This window comes from Coturnix japonica, chromosome 1 (assembly GCF_054131305.1).
Source record: "Coturnix japonica strain WE chromosome 1, WE-NBRP24, whole genome shotgun sequence".
Classification (NCBI taxonomy): domain Eukaryota; kingdom Metazoa; phylum Chordata; class Aves; order Galliformes; family Phasianidae; genus Coturnix; species Coturnix japonica.
In genome coordinates, this window is record NC_140663.1 from 112,679,394 (window position 1) to 112,697,910 (window position 18,517).

The following is an 18,517-nucleotide window of genomic DNA, read 5'->3' on the forward strand; positions in this document are numbered from 1 at the left end:
GCAATGATTTCATCTTATTTCTAGGCTTGTGTATTGCTTCTGTCTTGTGCTTTTCTCCATCTTTTTTTCAATATACCTATCCTATCTCCATTTGCCTGGTTCCATAGCTCCCATCCTTTACTTCTCCAACTGGTGCAGAGCAGTGGGGAAGATGGTGGCGCTTCGGGAAACATGAGTGGTGACAGCGAGACACGCAATGTCTCTGTAGTACTGTTGAGAGGAAAAATACTCAAGTGACATTTTGTATCATGAGCGCAGAGGTCTCCAGAGCAGGCATGTGATGATGATGCTTAGTGTTTACACTTCAGAAGCGCTAAGTGCAGAGAGACTGTTGTACAGATGTGCTGAAGCCTAGAGAAGGAGAATAAAGTGAATTGGAAATGATGCTAGAAACAGGTCAAGAAAACTAGATGGTGGTTGTCTTTCTCATGTGTGACAACCTGTGGAAGTGATGACTTTGAGCTGTTTTAAAACAAGTGAATGTCACGTTTGGAAAGAAACTGGAAAACAAGGGTGTTAATGTCAGGTTAGGATCACTTAGAAGAAACTGTGTGGCTTTTGGAAGGGCCTGATGCAGTGGAACAGAAGGACTGGGAGACAGGGATCCAGCTCTGGCTGATTCTGGATCACAGAGAAGCTACTTCTCTGTGGTCCACAGAGGGAGCATGGGTGTGTGTGGCCACTGCTGGCTGGTGTTGGTGGCAGACCTCCTTTGGGGTGAGCTTTCCAGCATCCCACAGTCAGGGCCGCAGGATGGCTCTGCTGCTGAGCCACCCCAAGGCTCCAAGCTCACCGTGCTCAAAAAGCCGGGTGAGACAAAGTGTTGGAAATGTATACTGTAGGGAATAATCCTGCCTTGGCAAAGGGGTTTTGCTTGACAGCCTCTCTGGGAATTCGGGCTGAAAGCTGCTACTTTGTCCTTAGCTCACCCTATAGCGCTTTTGTTTTGGAGCTCGTTTTGTATGCAGGATCACCCACTGCTGCGATTCAGCAAAATGGAGGCGTGACATGATCCAGACAGAGCCCCAAACATGCTCCTTGTTGGCAGGTTAAGTCCTTCACTGTTTATGAAGTGGAGGGTGGGTTTTTTTAATTATGCTGAGCTCCCTGGGTACGCACTTAACTTTCTGTGCGCGCCGGCGAGAGGCCTGTTAAACACTTGAGAGGCTGCTGTTTGTTGCCCACCAGCAGCCATCTCAAAGGCATTGTGGAGCACAGAAAGAGGCCTTGCTTTGTACATGACCAGGCTCCCAGTTGGTGCTGCTAGAAAGAGGAGACTGGGAAGGCTGAGATGGTTGGGGTTGCCTGGCACATATTTAGCAGACGAGTTAATTGGGTGCTCTCGAAGTGGAACTTGTTAACATCCTGCCGCTTTCCTAATGAGGATATCTGCGCTTGCAAAGAATATGGGCATTAATTGGGAGCCCTTTAGTTGGTGTCTTAACTGAGGGTTTCATGACCAGCGTCTTGTATGTGAACAGAAAGCATATTTGCAATTCAACAGGCTGTCCGTGGCTGCAAACATAACCAGGCCAGGATCTTTCCCAAAGTACAGTTTAATTACATTGGAATAGGAGTTTTCAGTAGCAGTGGGATAGCTACAGTAATGGTAACTTACAGAGCACTGAAACATTAGACACTGAATTTCAATATCTTGTACCAGTCATTATTTTAATGCTCTCTTTTATGTCAACATTATGACTGACTGCTGGATCAGCAGTCAGCTGGATCAGCTTTCCTAAAATGTTGTCACACAGCTGCCGCACAATCCATGAGTAAGTCTTGAAGCCGCAAGCAACTTAGACAGGTGTTAATGGGACGGTATGCTGAGGTGAGGGGCTCAGACACAGTGCCCTCACTGCTTGCTTCAGCTCTCTGTGAACTTCAGACAGATTTGTGGTTACTCAGTCCCCTCTGCTTCTCTCCCTCTTTCTGAAGCAACAAAAGCAAGGCAGTGCAAGGGGGAATGGGGACTTCCATCAGTGGTCTGAAGCCTTTAACTGGAAGAGACTGGAGAAGTGTGATGATGCTCAGCGGTATGTTCACTGTCTAGGTATAATACCTACAGCATGGCCGTCTAAATCAGTCTTTAGTCTATGCTGTGATTCCAGTTACACTGATAAGGTTTTCTGCTCACTATACAGATGCATAATCATATGTGTGTTTTCTTCCTGTGTGTGTGTATACTCACATGTAAGCTTTCTGCATATACATGTACATAGGGTTCATGCACAGGATCCCTCAGGAAATTCAGGAGGCATCTTCTTCCCCATCTCTCCCCAAGCCCCTTCAACATGGGGTACCTTTAATAACGAGTGCCTCTGGTTTCTTCTTGGGGAGCAGGCGGGTTTTGTGCTTCTTTATACTTCTCTGCTTTTTCCATGCTTTTTGAAAAGGCTGGACTGAGGCCAGGACTGAAGAACAAAACGAGCACTGAATAGATGAGAGATTGTAGGTGGGATGCTGAAGTCTATGCGAAGAGTGGGAGGGCAGTTTTCAAAATCAGAACTGGATGTGAAGTTAACACAGGATTGTCTGATTAAATCCAACTCTGTGCAACAGAAGAGTAAGTTTTTTGTCAAGACTAAACTCAGTGAAGTTTAGATTTATAGATAGAAAATGAAAGAAAAATTGAATTTATAGCTGCTTGGTATGGATCCTGTCTCAAACTTCTGCGTGTTTTGAGACTAAGCAGCCATACAGTCAGGAGTGCATTGTAATGACACTTGTGCTGCCTCACACAACTGTAGTAGAAGGAGCTCTTCTACAGGCAGGGGGTTGGAACTTCATGATCCTTGAGGTCCCTTCTAACCCAGGTCATTCTGTGAGACATTGATGTAGATGTGCTAAGCTAGTGCACCTAGGATGCTATTTCAGTGCGTCCAACAATTAAGAAATTATTTTAAGTATTCTTTAATGGCAGCAGGATTTGCTAGCGGTATTGGAGGAGGTGATTCATAGCAAAAGCAAAGTACATTGGGCTGTCTTCAGGGTATAGAATGAAGACAAAGAGTGAGAGCATTATCAGTTTCCTTCTGCACTGCAGCGTTGCTGCTTATGAAATCAGTGCTCAAGGCAAAGGGATGGAGAAGCAAGAATGACAGCTGAGAATCTCCTCTGTCATGAAAGTGACAGCACAAAAAAGAAGGTGGAGTGTGTGCCAAACTGAAGAACCTAGGCCTTAAAATGATGGAGGACTGCTTGAAGGACTATTGGAAGGCTTCATACATAGTCATGTATGTAAGGATATTGCTGCTGTGCAAATGACAAATGCATAGACAACTGGATAACTCAAACCCTGCTTTTGCTGCTTAATTATAAATTTAAAGGATTTGAATCCTGCTACACATTACATTTGCAGTAAACTCTGTGTACTGCCATTAAGTTGTTGAGCTGGGGAAGATGACGACAACTGTCAGGGCTGGTGCTCTGTGTGCTGCTTGCTGAGTGACAGCTGCTACTGGGGGAGATACTGGGTTATCTTTGCTTTTGTTTTTTTCATAGTCTTTGTCATAGCCAGGTGGTGTCTGCTAAGCCTTGTCAGTGTGTAAGTGTGAGGATGTGACTGCGCTTGTTTTCACTTGACAAGGGATGTGAGTGGCTATGAGGTGATTCTTGCTCAGCCCGTAATACAGTTTGGATATCTGTTACAGCAAGCAGTGCGTACTGCAGGAGTCTCTCAGCTCTTCAGAATATCCATTACATTTCTGTCTGCTGGTTTTAGAAGTCCCAGGGGAGAGAAGATTTCATTGCTTCCCTTAGAGGCTTGTTTGATACCGGGAAGTTTGCCTGAAATTCAGTCAGTTTTCCCTTTCAATGGCATCTTCTTTTTATTATGTTAAAGTAGGTTTTCTCTTCTTGATATTTATTTATACTCTATTTACGTCTACTACTTTCACTTAACGCTTTCTATTTCTTTGTTCCTGAGCTCCTTCAACTGCAGTATTTATCAACGTGGTTGACAAATTGCTCCAATTAGTCAACGTGGTTCTGACTTTTCCCTGGTGCTGCTTCCTTGCACCAGAGTGATGCAGGATGTGATGCTACTCCAGATTAATTTCAAATGTGGTCCTTCTCAGTGTGGTTGGTATTCCTGTGTTTTGTCTATCAGGGCTCTGAATTTTTCTTCCCCAGTCTGTTTTCAAATGATTCCTATAGTTCTTACTTCACTCCCCTCCCCACCAAAAAAACCAAACAAACAAACAAAAATACCCCACCTTAAGCTATTACTTTGGCTAAAGAAATAGTATGTAGTTTTTTTTCTTTGATTACTTATGTACTGTTGCTTGCTTTTCATAAGCAGAAATGGATTTTCCATCTTCTTGAGAATTTCATCTACTTTTGCTTTCGTTTTAACCTTGATTATGGCTCTTGGGATTTTATCTTTGGTAGCTTTCACATCTCTGCCACTTGATCATTTTTTGAGACTAGGACTTGAAGCTTAGATATTGGAAAATCTACATAGAACTACCTATTCAATCTGTAAGGTTTCCTTTTTTCTTTTTGTTACAAATAAAGCCATCTGCCTCTGTTCCAAATTCAGGCTGTTTACTGCCTATGATTCTCTCCAGTGGTGACAACTGCAGTGGACCGAAGCCGCGATCCAGCTGGATGGTAGCAGGCCAGCCAGAGAAATGGATGAAACGCAACAACAAAACGTCATATTTGCAGGCCTGCTGCCAGGTGTTTTGCTTGGCAGCAGTCACTGCTGTTTTCAATGTGGCTGGAGGAAAGGGGTTGTGGGACTGGCACCTTCACACTGCTAAGCTCTGTTCACCCTCCTGGACCACCTGCATCTGTGAACTCAGCAATTTCCTTTGCTTGAAAAGATAACTCTCCAGGCTTAAGCATTTAGTTCTGCCTTTGTCCAGAAATCCAAGACAGCAATTCCTAACTGCAGTGCGAACTCATATTTTTTAGTGGCCTGTATTTTATGCTTTGGTAAAAGTGCAGATTTCTTTCCACTGTTATTTGTTTATGAGATCATTAATTAGCATTTTATTTTCCTAGTAATTTAACATGGCTGAAGAATGGGTCCCAGATTATTTCTCTTTAAGTAGTTGCTAGGTACATGACTACTGTACAACTGCAAGCCTGTTGCTGTGCTTTAATTTTATCCATGTGAAAAATTTGATTGCTTTTGTGTAAGCACTGAGAGTTGGTTTTATAACCAAACCAAGGTTAACTGCTCTAAAACACAGAAAATCACAGAATCATAGAATGGCTTGGGTTGGAAGGGACCTCAAGGATCATGAAATTCCAACCCCTCTGCTGCAGGCAGGGCTGCTAACCTCCAGATCTAATAGCAAACCAGGCTGCCCAGGGCCCCATCCAACCTGGCTTTGAACACCTCCAGGGATGGGGCATCCACAGCCTCTCTCAGCAGCCTGTTCCAGCACCTCATCACTCTCATAGTAAAGAACTTCCCCCCCTGACATCCAACCTAATTCTTCTCTCCTTCAATTAAAAACCATTTCCCCTTGGAAAAAAAAAAAAGAAGCAGGTTTGAACACAGGTAGTTACACTGAGACACGCCAAGTGACTGCTTGTGTGTTTGTTCCTTCCCTTGAATATTTTAAATGCTTTCTAATACATATATGCTACAAGTTGCCTTTAAAATAAGTCGTTTGGAGTACATCAGTCTTGTCTGAGGGACAGGCCTTGCATTTTACCTTTAGAGTCTCATATCTCATAGAATGATCTCAAACAGTTCTTGAAGTATGTGGGAACACTGTTACAGCTCTGTGAAGTCTCTGTAGAAATGGCAAATGTGCTCATCTTAAACTTTCTAAAGAATTTTCAGTAGCTTGTGATAGAGCTCCTTGGCCTTCAGAAATGTAAACTATGTAGATTCAGTGACATTAAAGATAGGTGTTCAAAAGAATTAGCATCTGAATGGAATTGGATTTGGAACAGAATTTTAAACTTGTGAGGTGGTGCTGCTTTAGTTGACTGAGCAAAGTGATTAAATGTCTTCTATTTTCCTTTTAACTAGATAAAATGAAGTAAAATCTCTCTAATGCTATTTTGCAGTAAATGTCATTTGATTTGCGGTGCCTTCATATATTTGCTCCACTGCTGTTCTTCCTGGGGTTATGTCTGCTAGGCTTCTGAATTATTTCCCCCATGTCTCAGTGATGTTCCCCACGACCATGTTCTTTAGCATCAGAACCCTTTCTTGGTCTGCCCTTCTCATTTGCGTTTTTATTTTGATCTGCAAATGAAATGCAGGGCTGAACTCCTGAAATGTAATGAGCCACCTTTCTGATCGCTGGCAATCTAAAATCAACCTGGCTGGTATAGCAGGTTTTTGCTAAGTATCAGTCTTTAAAGACTTCTTTTTTTGTAATTCCTACCTCTGTGGCATTATCTTTTGCCATACTGTCATAGGCATAGGCTTGGTGTTTCCCAATCTGATCTCACAAAAAGGATATACCTGATGAAGAGATGGAGTGATGGCGGAGACAACTTGCTGGCTCAAATTAAGACTTGATGCATGAGATTCAGACCCCTGTTTGCACTGGAGGGAGTAGTGTATGCTTTATATCTGCTTTGTTATCAGACAAGCAGGAAGATTAAGAAATGACTTAAGATGATAAGTCCTTAAACCCATTGTGTGATCCAGCAACCAGGAAAGCAGCCAGCAGTGGGAAAGAGCGTTACACACAGGCACCTCTTAAAGCCTCTAGAGGATGATTTAGGAGAATTAATGCTTCTGAATAGACAATATTGATAAGTTCTGAAGTCTTCTGTTCAAGCTCTTGTGAAGTTAGGTTTGGTATTGTGCACTTTGTTCTGCATTGCTTGCTAAGGGAAGAGGTTATCATGGGAGAAAGTAGGGGAAAATAGTGTCCTATGTGCTCGGAAGTCTTGAACCTGCCCAACAAAATCTGCTTGCCAGCAGGAAGGAGTATAGTTGTTTGAAGGCATAGGTCTCACTGACCTAGAAAAAAAGGGATTGTTAATGGGTTTCCTTCAAAGGCAGAACCAAAAGTCCTACCAAACGTATTTTCTGTGCATGGGCTTCTATGTGTGCATTACAGGAGACTGGAAAATTAAGCCTCGCACCTGGAGTGAGGTTTCTGCTGGTACTGCTGATCTCATTACCTGCAAGAGCCCAACACATGGATTCCTGAAGAAACTTCATCTCCTCTACAAATTAATCCATCCTGCTCGTATGGAGTTCTGCTGAGACAAAAGCTGTGATCCTATACTCTTCCTTTAGGTTTTTAGGCAAATTCCTGATAGTTATCAAGTCCTGGTGCTAAGCTATGAAATCTTAAGATAAGTGAGAAGCACAAGACCTGTTATTGGCAGGGTTGGGACATCTTATGCTCATTACTTTGCTTTGGGAGTTGCTGCTCAGCTGCTGCTGTGGTGACAGCGGCAAGAGAGGAAGATTGTGTGCTGGTTTCTTCTGAAAGGGAACTTTCTCTAAAGGCTGGGTCTGAGGCTTTTTCTGCTTGTCACTCAGCATCTATAGAAATAAAAATGCGCAGCAAAATTGTGGGTGTAGGAACTTTAGTCAGAAAAGGCTGAATTGCAGCTAAAAATTTTTGGACTGCTTCCCTCTTCCCACTCTCCTGGTTGAATCTGTTATATGGAACACGCAGCTTGAAGGTTTTACAGCTTCAGCACTTGCTGAATCTGCCCAAAGACTTTGCAGCCTGCAGAATGAGCTGCAGAGGCTGTGAACCACTGAAACCCACCAGATTACAAAGCAAGTTACTCTTTGGGTGCTTTACTACACTGCCTGCAATGAAGGGTTGGCTTGGGCATGGCTGCGCTGTGCAGCAGGACCTGCTATTAGGCCAGAGACAAGCAGGGTTATGGACAAGGTAATTTGCCTTAATACAGTGCCTTAAATATGTTGGCTTGGGTTTTGGAAGTTAAATAATAGTTGCATGGGCCTGGGGAGTGCCTGATGCTGCTCCTGGCTTTGCTGGAGGTAGGGGAGTGATCAGACGTGGCCTTGTTGGCAGTTATCTGCTCATTGAACAGAATAGCTGGGATGGGTCCAGAGGAGGACCACAAAGGCTATCAGAGGGCTGGAGCACCTCTCCTGTGAAGAAAGGCTGAGGGAGCTGCATTTATTCGCCTGGAGAAGAGAAGGCTCTGGGAAGACCTTGTTGTGTCCTCATTAAAGGGACCTTATAAACAGGAGGGAGACTTACACAGATGGTGGTAGGACAAGGGGGAATGGCTTTAAACTAAAAGAGGTGAGATTTTGGTTAGATGTTACACAGAAATCCTTTACTCAGAGGTTGGTGATGTGCTGGCACAGCTGCCCAGAGAAGCTGTGGGGCCCCATTCCTGGAGGCACTCAAGGCCAGGTTGGATGGGCCCTGGGCAGCTGAGCTGGTGGGGGGCAGCCCTGCCCACAGCAGGGGTTGGGGCTGGGTAGACCCTTCCAACACAAGCCATTCTATGCTTCCGTGATTTTCATTCTTGGCTTTAGGTCTTAAACAGTAGACATCCTTTTAAAACCCCAAGCTGGGTTTCTTTTAAACATTTTATCATTTACAGTATTGCTCACTGATCTTAGGTCGTGCAAGCCTGCTGGGCTTTTTCGGTGTTTTCCTTTTTCCATTGTACTTTAGAGTCAGAATTTAGGTTTTCCTTACACACATAGGTGCTCTTGCTCTTATCCCTCTCACACATGTGCTTATGCCCTCTGTGAGCAGGGCTCAGCCAGGGAGGCAAACCTGACATTTGGCTTTGCTAACCCATTCCTCACGAGGGCAGGGGGTGTGTGGGATGAATCAAAATGCACGGCGTGACGGCTGGCTCCCACGGGAAAGTGAGCCCCAAGGCTGCTCACCGGCCTGGGCACTCCTTGTAGATGCTGTCCAGGGGCTCCTTTCTTCCTCACCCCCTCTGCCCTCGCCGCTGCTAACAGTGGGGAAGGGGCACCGGGGGTTCTCTTATATCTGGGGCTGGTGGTGACGTACAGTGGAACGGCGACTGGCACAGCGCCGGGCGGGCCAGTGAGTGGAGCGAGATCGAAGCTGACAAGAGCCTGGGCGATGTGGAAGGGGCTGTGATCCGCGGGAGGGAGAACAGAGGCGCTCCATCGCCGCTGCCGTCAATAGGGAGCGGAAAGGGAGGCGAGGGGAAAGCGCCTGTGCTGGGGGGCGGGGGGCGGCATTTTTGGTGGATGGTATGAAGCCAGCCATGGAAACTGCAGCAGAGGAAAACGCGGAACAAAGCCAAGAGAAAAAAGGTACCCGGGGATCGAACAATAGCCTGTTTAAATCTGCTCGCTGAGGGCGCTGAGAGGGGATGGGGCCAGTTGGGTCACTTTTGAGCAGGGCTCTGAAACAGCCCGCACTGCCTCTGTAAACTCTGTATGGAGATGGATGGAGTGGCTGTCTGTCTGTCTCTGTGTGTGTGTGTGGCTCTGAGCCTTTCCTGAGTGGAGCGAAAGGGATTTTTTTTGCACAAGAAGTCTTGTTGCTGCCGCGTACTCTATAGGTTTTGGTGAATTTGGTTTGCGGAGATAGCGTGGGGCTGTGTGTTTGTTGGGTGTCCTTCTCAGAGCCGTAACCCAGCGTTTCCCTGGGTCCAGCCGTGTAACAGGGCTTGGCAGAGGGCACCTCGGTTATGGAACACACAGGGGATTACAGCATCGCACAACCTTCGTGTTGCTAGCCTGCTGCTGAGGGCTGCGCATCATTTTAAGTTCCTTTTCGTGTTCTGTGGTGTCTTCTGGCGGATTTTGTTTATGTAGAGATCTGCCTGTGCAATGATAACAGAGAATAATGCCATGACTTTCACGGCTTTAGCCTTCAGGATGTGTTCAGCCACTGAGAATTGGTATTTAGCAGGGAACCGGCAGTGGCCATTCTGCAGCAGGGAGGTGGCAGTGCACAGGAGTGGGGCTCCGCTCACCCGGCGGTACAGGTGATGCCTTTGGATCTCAGGGCTCAACTTCAGAGCATAGATCCAGCTATGTGTTTCTGCAGCCTGTAATTTATGCCAAATAACTCTCATTTTTAGTGTAGCAGCCCTGTACAAATCAGAGCAATAAGGTGGTTTTTTTTGTTAGATGATACAAAATTATTAAAATTTCCACTTTTTTTCCCCCTGATTCATGCTATGTTGTATGTCATCTGTAAGCAATTTGAGTTTCTCATAGGCATATGCAGCTGATACACAACTGATATGTTTCTCTGGGGAAATTGTTTTGTTTATTGTTGAACAGTTCAGATATGAGCATCATGATAAATCTGGTCCTGTCCAGATTCTGTTTTCCTGCCTCGACTTTGATTCCTCCTACACACTTTGTATAATTCAAACCTAGCTTCAGTTTCAAGTAAATGAAATTTGTCAAGTGATTAGACAGTACTACATAATCCCTTAGGGATTTCACCAAAGGAGTTCCACTGATGAGAGATTAAACTCTGAAAGCCATTAGTGTATGTAGGCAGTAACCCACCTCACGGTAGTTTTTGAGTAATTAATGTACAAAATGTCCTAAATACCTTGGCTGTAAACCCACCTTGAGCTCATAGATAATTATGCAAGAAGTGCACTGATTTCTTCTCTGCGGATTGATGAGTTTCTTTTAAACGGTTGGAACTCGTAACAATAAACACCAAACAGTATTTCTGTGTGCATTAGCAGCTGTGCAAAACAAAATGTGTGTGTTCAGGATGAGTTGGTAGTTTCCCTTTGATTTGGCAAGAGCGAAAGCACAGCACGTAGAGCAGTAAATCTGTTACCAAGTCAATATGGTTGATCTGCTGTCTTCATCGGATGCAAGCTGGGGAACTTCCTCTCTTAATTTTATCACCATTTCCTGACTTTTCTGTGATAATTTCATACTTTCTTATGTTACATAGGTGTATTTATGTAACACTTCCAGGCTTTGCTTCTGACAGTTCCTTAATTTTTGGAACTAACACGCAGTCTCTCACATTATACTCTTTTTTTTTCCCATTCAGTTAACTTCCAGTCATATTTTGCAGGGAATTAAATGCACAAAGCTGAAACACTCAATTCCACTTTCAGTAGCAAAGTAGCTCACGTCCCCATGAGGCGATGATAAGAGAGGAGGTGAGATTTGTTGGGCTTTTGGGGTCAGATATTCCAGCATGCTGAGATGCTATAGTGCAGTAAGGTTTTCAGATGGGCTCAGCATCAGGTTCCTATATGACATGGCAGGCTTCTTTGAAAGGGCTCTTCTACCAGCAGCTTACGTGGTGGAAACGAGCTTCTTCTCCATGTGAAATGGAAGATGTCCTAGAAAATGTCTCGGCATTCTCTGGGTGTGAAGAACAGCAGCTGAATTCTTCAAAAACAGCATTCACTTACTGTCCAGACTTCTTGTCCTAAATTTTTATGGCTAAAGTGCTTTCCAGTTTGCAAGACCTTTTTCCTTTTAAATCGCACTTGAAGTTACTGCAATGGCTGTCCTGTATGGAGTGTCCTAGATCTACCGGTTGCAAGGCAACTATAACAGCTTGAAGCACTCATAGAGCTATCGCAGAGTGTTTTAACTCTTCCTTCCAGAAATGAAAGACAAAGTCCAAGGAGATGAAATAAACCAAAGTCATAGTGGCTTGAGGGGTATTACTATTGCTGATACTGAGCAATAAAAGATCCTGAGTGTTTCATGCTGGATATTTAGATTCACATGCACTATGCTTAGCACTGTCAAATTCTGGAGAAGGACTCTGCAGGTAGGTATTAGCACAAGTATCTTTTCATCTAAGAGGTTTTCTCTGCTGCCACAGTTTTAAACAACAGGTTTCCAGGCTGTGATTTTAATGTGGGGGCACCATTAATGATGTACTGCAATTATACAAAATAAACACTTCGGGGAACCACAGATGGGACTGCAGGCTGTCTGCATAAAAGGCTTTCTTTATTCTGAAAGGGTGTGCTGGGGAGCAAAACCATGCAGAAGCTGAGGAGGAACAACCCAGGTCTGCCTTGAGTTCTAGCATTTAATACAGCCATGTTAGAGAATGGTGTCCCGTTGTTACTGGTTGTGCTACCCAACCCTGCCGCAAACGTGGATGGCCTTCTGTTTTGTAATTCAGTATAATCTAGATGATTTACACAAGCTGATGTTCTTCATGAATATTTGCTGACTGACAAACGAAACGATTGGTCTTATTTACATTTCTGAAGTTCTAAATTCTATGGGAATTTTGATTTTATGTTTTAATAATTATTTTTGCGAGTCCCCTGCCTGATTCAGGCAATGATGCTGCCCAGCTGTTGGATTCAGCTCTTATCAGGCATTTGTTTCTCTGCATCCAGATGAGTGGCTGCTGCCCCAGTTTTTTGATTGGAAATGGAGCAACATCCATGCTGATGGAGATAAGAAGTAAGTCAGCTTTGCATTGCATATCAGCGGCCCTTATCAGAGAACACCATGAGCAAGCTCAAACAAAATGTTTAGCAGATACTTTACAGGGCTGCAGGACAGATTGGATGCATTTTAAAGATGAAGGTTTACAAATTATTACAAATGACAGGGTTTATCTTGCAGGCATTAAATTAAATCAAAATGTGAGGACTGAGCAGGCAGATTTACTGAGGTGGAATAAATAAGAAAAACGAAATGCCGTTCTACATCAGCAATGAAGGATATAGATCCTGATACACATCAACAGAGACAAGAAGTTTCCCTTTTCATTTCACTAAGAAAAATATTACTAAGCTGCAAATTTTCAAAGCAATACATATATGTGTATATATATATATATATATATATACACACACCAGAACCAGCCAGACCAAAAAGGCTGTGGATAGCCATGCTGAATTTACCAATTGCATATGGAAGAAAGCCATTATACTAGGAAATGGTTTCCTTATATGGATGCATAAGATGTTCAAATTGCATATGCTGTACTGAGGGATAATGAAAACCAACCTGAACAGCTGTGCCAAAGGTTTATTTTAATTGGCTGTTCCCTAGGAAGAAACTATCGATGAAAGGCGACCTTGTGCACAGCCATGGCTGTGAGCTTCGATTATTATTTTCGTGTTATACAATTCTGTGTTTCCAGTATTAAACTCTAACTAGACAAATACGTGCTGGCCAAAAATACGGAGAAAATACTTCTCCTAAACACGACTGCAACTGTGTGAGCCAGTATGAACAGAGACACTGAAGTGTGACTTAAGAATTACATCAATGTGTATGTTTATTTCACTTTCAGTGAAGATCTTTTTTCTCTTTTACATGTTATGGTTACTAGCCAGAGTTTTCAAAGGTATTCCCCAACGTGAGGCTCACACAGTGCTTTCAGAGCTGTCAAGCCATTTAAAGACTTCTAGCACGCTGCATATTTTTTCCTATTTGAAACAGTTTATTGGTGCTTCATATCATCAGAAAATATTAACTGCTTTAGTGTAAGTCCCTGAAGATACAGCTGCAGGAAGAGAGGTCCAGCCTGAGGAGAATCTGGGACACATTATATTCTGGGGATAATAATTTGGCAGGCTTAGTGATTTAGGTTTTAATGAATAGGATTTAGTTTCTAAATAGGAAGGGGCTAAAAAATGCTCAGAGTCTGTACTTGTATTTGCCTGAATGACCTCATGGAAGCAGAAAAGCTAGACATATGTGTCACGGTATATGGTAACAAGGGAAGAAACCCAGATGGCGATATCTGTAGACAATAGATTGCAGCAGGAGAAGAGAGCAAAGAGGTTGGAGAGGAGATCCCTATTCAGTTTCTTCTGCCTTTCCCCATTTTCTGGCCAGCCCTGCTGCTGGCTTGGTGTTTATCACCAGGCTATACAGACCATAATGCCCCAGTGACAACCCTCTCTTCACTCCCATGGACTGTGGGGTGCTTCATCAGCTGCTGCAGATGAAAGTCCAAACTGTTTGTTTCCTCTAAAGCCGTACATCAAACACACAGACACCATGAATTCTACTGCAGGCATGTGAAATGATTCATCCAAAATGAATGCTGAATACCCAGTTGCCATCAGTGAGTATGTGCTATGTGACACACCACCAACGCTGTCAGTCTTATTCCATGGCTGTGTCTTCCCAGAGCAGAGCCCCATGCTGTGAATAAGGAGGGGGAGCAACAAGGGTGGGGGGGAAATGACCGGAAGCTGTAAACAGAGGGACCTTTCCTGGGTGTTCAATTCAAATCCCATCATGGGTTTCAACTCTTCAGCCCATCTTAGTACTTGTATGAGCATTTCCCTGTTGATTGTCTCCCCTCCTCCCAGTCCTTTCCTTGTTTTGGTAAAGTTTTGTTATTTCAGTGATGTAATTAGAAACATGTTTTTATGGGCTCATATTTTTTCTTTTAAGTTAAATGACTGAAAGTACTGAACTACACACTTTGGTGACACTGACTTTTTACCACCTAAAATTGGCAGTGATCACCAGACCAGAAATGGAAATTGGCAGGTACCACTGGATGTACAGGAGTTCAAGGCCACACCGGTACCATCATGTGCCAGCAGTGAGAGGCAATGTTAGTCCTTTGGGGATTCAAGGTAAATAAAAGGGCGGGGTGAAACTGAAATGGAGAGTTCAGAAATGGTAACATGAACCTAATGCTTTGCAATAGTCCTAACAATGCAAGAGAAATGTTCTGTTTTTTGCTTTCTTTGTTAAGCCTGTAAGGAGTTCGGTTCTTTCTTATGAGTACTTGATGTATGTTCAGTTTTGGTTGTTAATGCTTGAAAGACAGTGATGTGCATTGAAGGATACCTGTTAAATGTGCTGCCTGTTTCAGAACTGTTTAATGACAAGATGGTATAGTATGTTTTTTGTGTGCAGATGAACCTATCCAAATGGTCAGCCACAAATGCACTGATTGACACTAAATTAGGGACAGCACATCAGATTTATTGGTTTCCAACAATATGCTTCCTAGACAACATTCTGTGGTCTTCTCTGCATTTTTCCCTTGCTAGAAATAGTAGTGTACATGTCAGACTTTAAAAGATTTGTGTAGTGTGTGTCAGATCTTTAAAAACAAGAAGCTGAAGTTTTAATAACTGTTTTCTGATTCCGCATGCTTCCAATATTTGACCTGAATCCTTATAATTCCTTATTATTTTTTAATTTTTGTGAAGCTTTGTTCTGAGAAACTGGAGCGATTTAGGTTTGAAGCATCTTAGAAAGACACCTGAAGTCAAGCACGGGGGTAATGGTATTGGAAAATTCCAGCCTGACTGTGGGTTAACAAAGTTAAGGGCATGAATGCTCAAAGAGAGCATTTGCAGCTATCTGCATCCAGCAGTCCTCTTCTTCTCATGGAGCTGAGTGACTGAAGCCTGCGTGACAGGTTGTTTTCTGGAGATGTCTGCCTTTGTATCATAGTTTTTAACTGCAATTGCAGAGAAACATTCACCAATTTGCCTCCATTATATGTTCATATCCATTTGTTCTTTAGGATTCATATGTTTATATATTTCAGAAGGTCTTTTTTTTCTTTTGCAAGTACTTAGGTAGTAAATCATGAACTCTGTCTCCCATCTTCATTATCAGTATTCATTTTGGCCCTATTTTATGGTAAGTGATCCAGTGACAGACACGCAGCTGGCTGTAGACATGTCAAAACTTCAAATCTGTATTTGTGGGATCCTTTGTACAAGAATAAAAGGCTTAAGGAGGAATAACAGATAATGAACGCTGCTTTCCTGGTCTGCGGAGAGCATGGAAGGAACAGGCCAGGTGCCTGGTTATCAGGGCCTTGTGCCCTGTCAGCTGTCCCCAGTGCTGAGACACGTCCGTATGTGCTGGCGCAGATGAGCCGGACGCAGAGGAGACTCGCAGCCTTCTGTCATGGCAGCTGGGAGTCTGGCACCTAAATGGGGATAGAAACCCTTGTTTAGGCAGCAGAACCCTTTGCAGGCTGCCTTGGGAAGCTTCCTACAGTAACATGTAGGTAAATGTGATGCCTTGTCACAGAAGGGCTGAAGAAGAAAGGGTTCTTACTGATGGAAACCAAACCACACAACAGAGGCCAGTTCAAAGAAAGGTGCTTTAAGTGGCTGCACTTAAATCAATTAAAAGGTTTCTAGGCAGCAGCAAGACTGGTCTGAGCAGGTCTTGAGTAAGACCAACTTGCCAGTGATGAATTAGCCACAGTGAAAATATTAGTCTTTCCTTTAGATTGAAGGGAAAATGTGGCTTTAATCACAACACACCTGCTGTAACACGCCTCCCTTCAGCACTTACATGCAGCTCTCTGCTGCTGTGTGACGTTGGCTGGAGTGCTGAGATACAAGCTCAAGCTGCTTTGACAACCCGCCTTGGAGTTTCTGTGCAGTGTGGGTTGTCACTATCTCACCTGATCTGTCAATGTCAGCCTGGACATCAGTAGGAGAGCCCGTATAAGGCGTCCTCATGGTGTCTGCTATGGTCAGAGGGTCTTCATGTAGGACACGGTCTCTCTTTAGCCAATTTAAGCTTTCATCAAGTACTTGAGCAATAATGGTAGAATCAGTGTGAGATTTGATGCAGTGCTTGAGCCAAGGCATCCTCAGAGCACCTGCGAGCTTAATGAGCCTTTCAAAACAATCTTTTTTCTCCAGGAAGTGTTTCTGTCTCTAGAAAAAGATACTTAGCACTGGCTGCTTAATGTAAGCTGAGCTGTAGTTGTTAGAGGGGAAGTGGGCGTTGTTTGCTTTGTGGGAATCTTTTTTTCCCCCTTAACTTACATCCTCTCAGCTTGCACCCTTACTGAAGCAAGCTGAAATTTTGAAGATGGCATGGTGGGACATCAGCTGGAGAAATACCTCTGTGGTGGCTGTTGTAGGGCAGAGGACTTCTCTAGTAGTGATTCAGGTTTCTTGTAACTTCTCTCATTCCATTTTGGATGGACCTCCTCAGAGGATCTTGGCATCCCCAGGCTTCTCGGAAATGGAGAATTAACTTACCAAATCTTAGACCCACTTGGCCTCCTGCGCTCTGTTTTTGGCCCCTTAACCCTGTGTAGAGAGAGGCTGTATTTCTGTTTGCTTCTTTGTAGCTGGGGAGGAGGCATCTGGGGAAGCAGTTGGTAGTAGTGGCTGAAATCCAGCATGGCATAAGTCATGTGCTGATGGCTGGTGGAGAGTGAGGTCAGTTATGAATGCCAGAACCTTGGACCTAAGATCCACAACTGCCATCTTCCAGGTAAGATACTTGCCCTTGATTAAATCAAGTCAGCTTTAGAAATTGCGTCCTCCAATTTCCAAAATGATTGAAGGGGAATTTGCCCAGGGAAACTCTGATATCATTACAGAAATGCTGGAGTGACCCTTGGGACTGAAGTGCTTAGGTGCTTTTGTGCCTCTCCCAGTGAGCATGTGTGGATGTCCAGTATTTCTGCCCCTCTGCTCATCTGTTTCACCTCTTTGTCTTGAGCTTGTGCACAATAATCACCTGATCTACCAGCTACTGAGGCAGAAATGCTTGCACATTGACCCTGTTGATTGTTTCTCAAAGAAAGCAAGAACAGGTGAACTGAGGGGAGGAAGGTCAGGGTGAGGTTGAGGAAGAATGTCTTCAGGCATCTTAAGCAGTGAGCTGATGGTCCGTCAGCCGAGAGTTACAGCACAGCTTGGACCAGAGGCTGCCCTTGCTGATGCAATATGTTTGTTCTTAGAGCTCTGTGTATCAATGAGCCCTTCCGCATGCTCAGGCTGTGCGAGAGTCCCAAGGGGCTGCTTTGCATAGTAGAATACTAGAGTGAGTCCGCAGGAAGAATAATGCCAAAGCTTTTATCAGTACTGCTTGAGCTGTTCCTTATGTGAGAAGTCTCTTTTAAAAGGCTCTACTTAATTTTCTTCTCCGATAGTAGCTTACAGCTAAGAAACATCCATCCTCACGGGGTCCCTTTTGTACCAGTTGGAAGTAAGGCCTTTTCCATAGCAGAAATCAGATGTATTTCTTCTGGTGAAATTTTCGTTGTTTCATGGACCAAAAGTAAAACAGAGGAGACATGAATTAAAATTGACAATGTTTTGCCTGACCTTTGTGCAAAGGAATAAAGCTGAGCAAGAGCAGTTCTCCGGTGCTACAGTCTCATGAGGTATAATGTCCTTCTTGTGCAGGTCTAGCTCCTCACTGTCACATAGCAAACCACCGGGGAAGGGTGCTTGCAGTGAGCGTGGAGGTAGTGATTCATATTTTATAGATTGTGCTGTCTGAAAATGATGCCTTCAGAACACCTGTGAACTTAATGAGCCTTGCTGAAGGCTGGGAATGGAATAAATGGCAAGTGTATGTATTTCAATAAATTTGACGAAGATAAACTAGGTGAAGTCTGTAAAAAGACCATTCAGTGTGTCTGTCCTGGCACTAAACAGGATTTTTAGTTCTCTACTGCACGAGAGTGTGGAGGCATCTAATGAAGTTCTAAGGATGGCACTCTTAGGACAGTAACAGCAGGTAACTCCTCAGTGGTGGGGAACCAGCTGCATGAATGTAACAGTGCAGAAACAGAGTAGCTCACATGTATCAAGAATATCTGAAGAAGTTGCAAATAAGGCTGGTTACCCCTAGAAAGGGATATTTAAACCTAGTTCTTAGGTCCTT

At 43.8% G+C, this 18,517-nt stretch overlaps 1 protein-coding gene across 12 annotated transcripts in view; it reads left to right on the plus strand.

Moving 5' to 3' along the window:
- Positions 1-18,517, plus strand: part of GPM6B (glycoprotein M6B) — a 97,504-nt gene that overhangs the window by 61,087 nt on the left and 17,900 nt on the right. For 2 of the 12 annotated variants that reach the window (XM_015848358.3, XM_015848386.3), the window contains exons 1-2: positions 9,144-9,223; positions 14,362-14,481. The exons of 2 other annotated variants lie outside the window; for them this stretch is intronic. In XM_015848358.3, coding sequence (XP_015703844.1) covers positions 9,163-9,223; positions 14,362-14,481 — 181 coding nt within the window. In that variant the 5' untranslated portion in view covers positions 9,144-9,162. Of the gene's footprint in view, positions 1-9,143; positions 9,224-12,255; positions 12,338-14,361; positions 14,482-18,517 lie in introns of those variants that run through there. 8 more of the 12 variants (XM_015848367.3, XM_032441232.2, XM_015848376.3 and 5 more) reach the window with 4 other exon arrangements.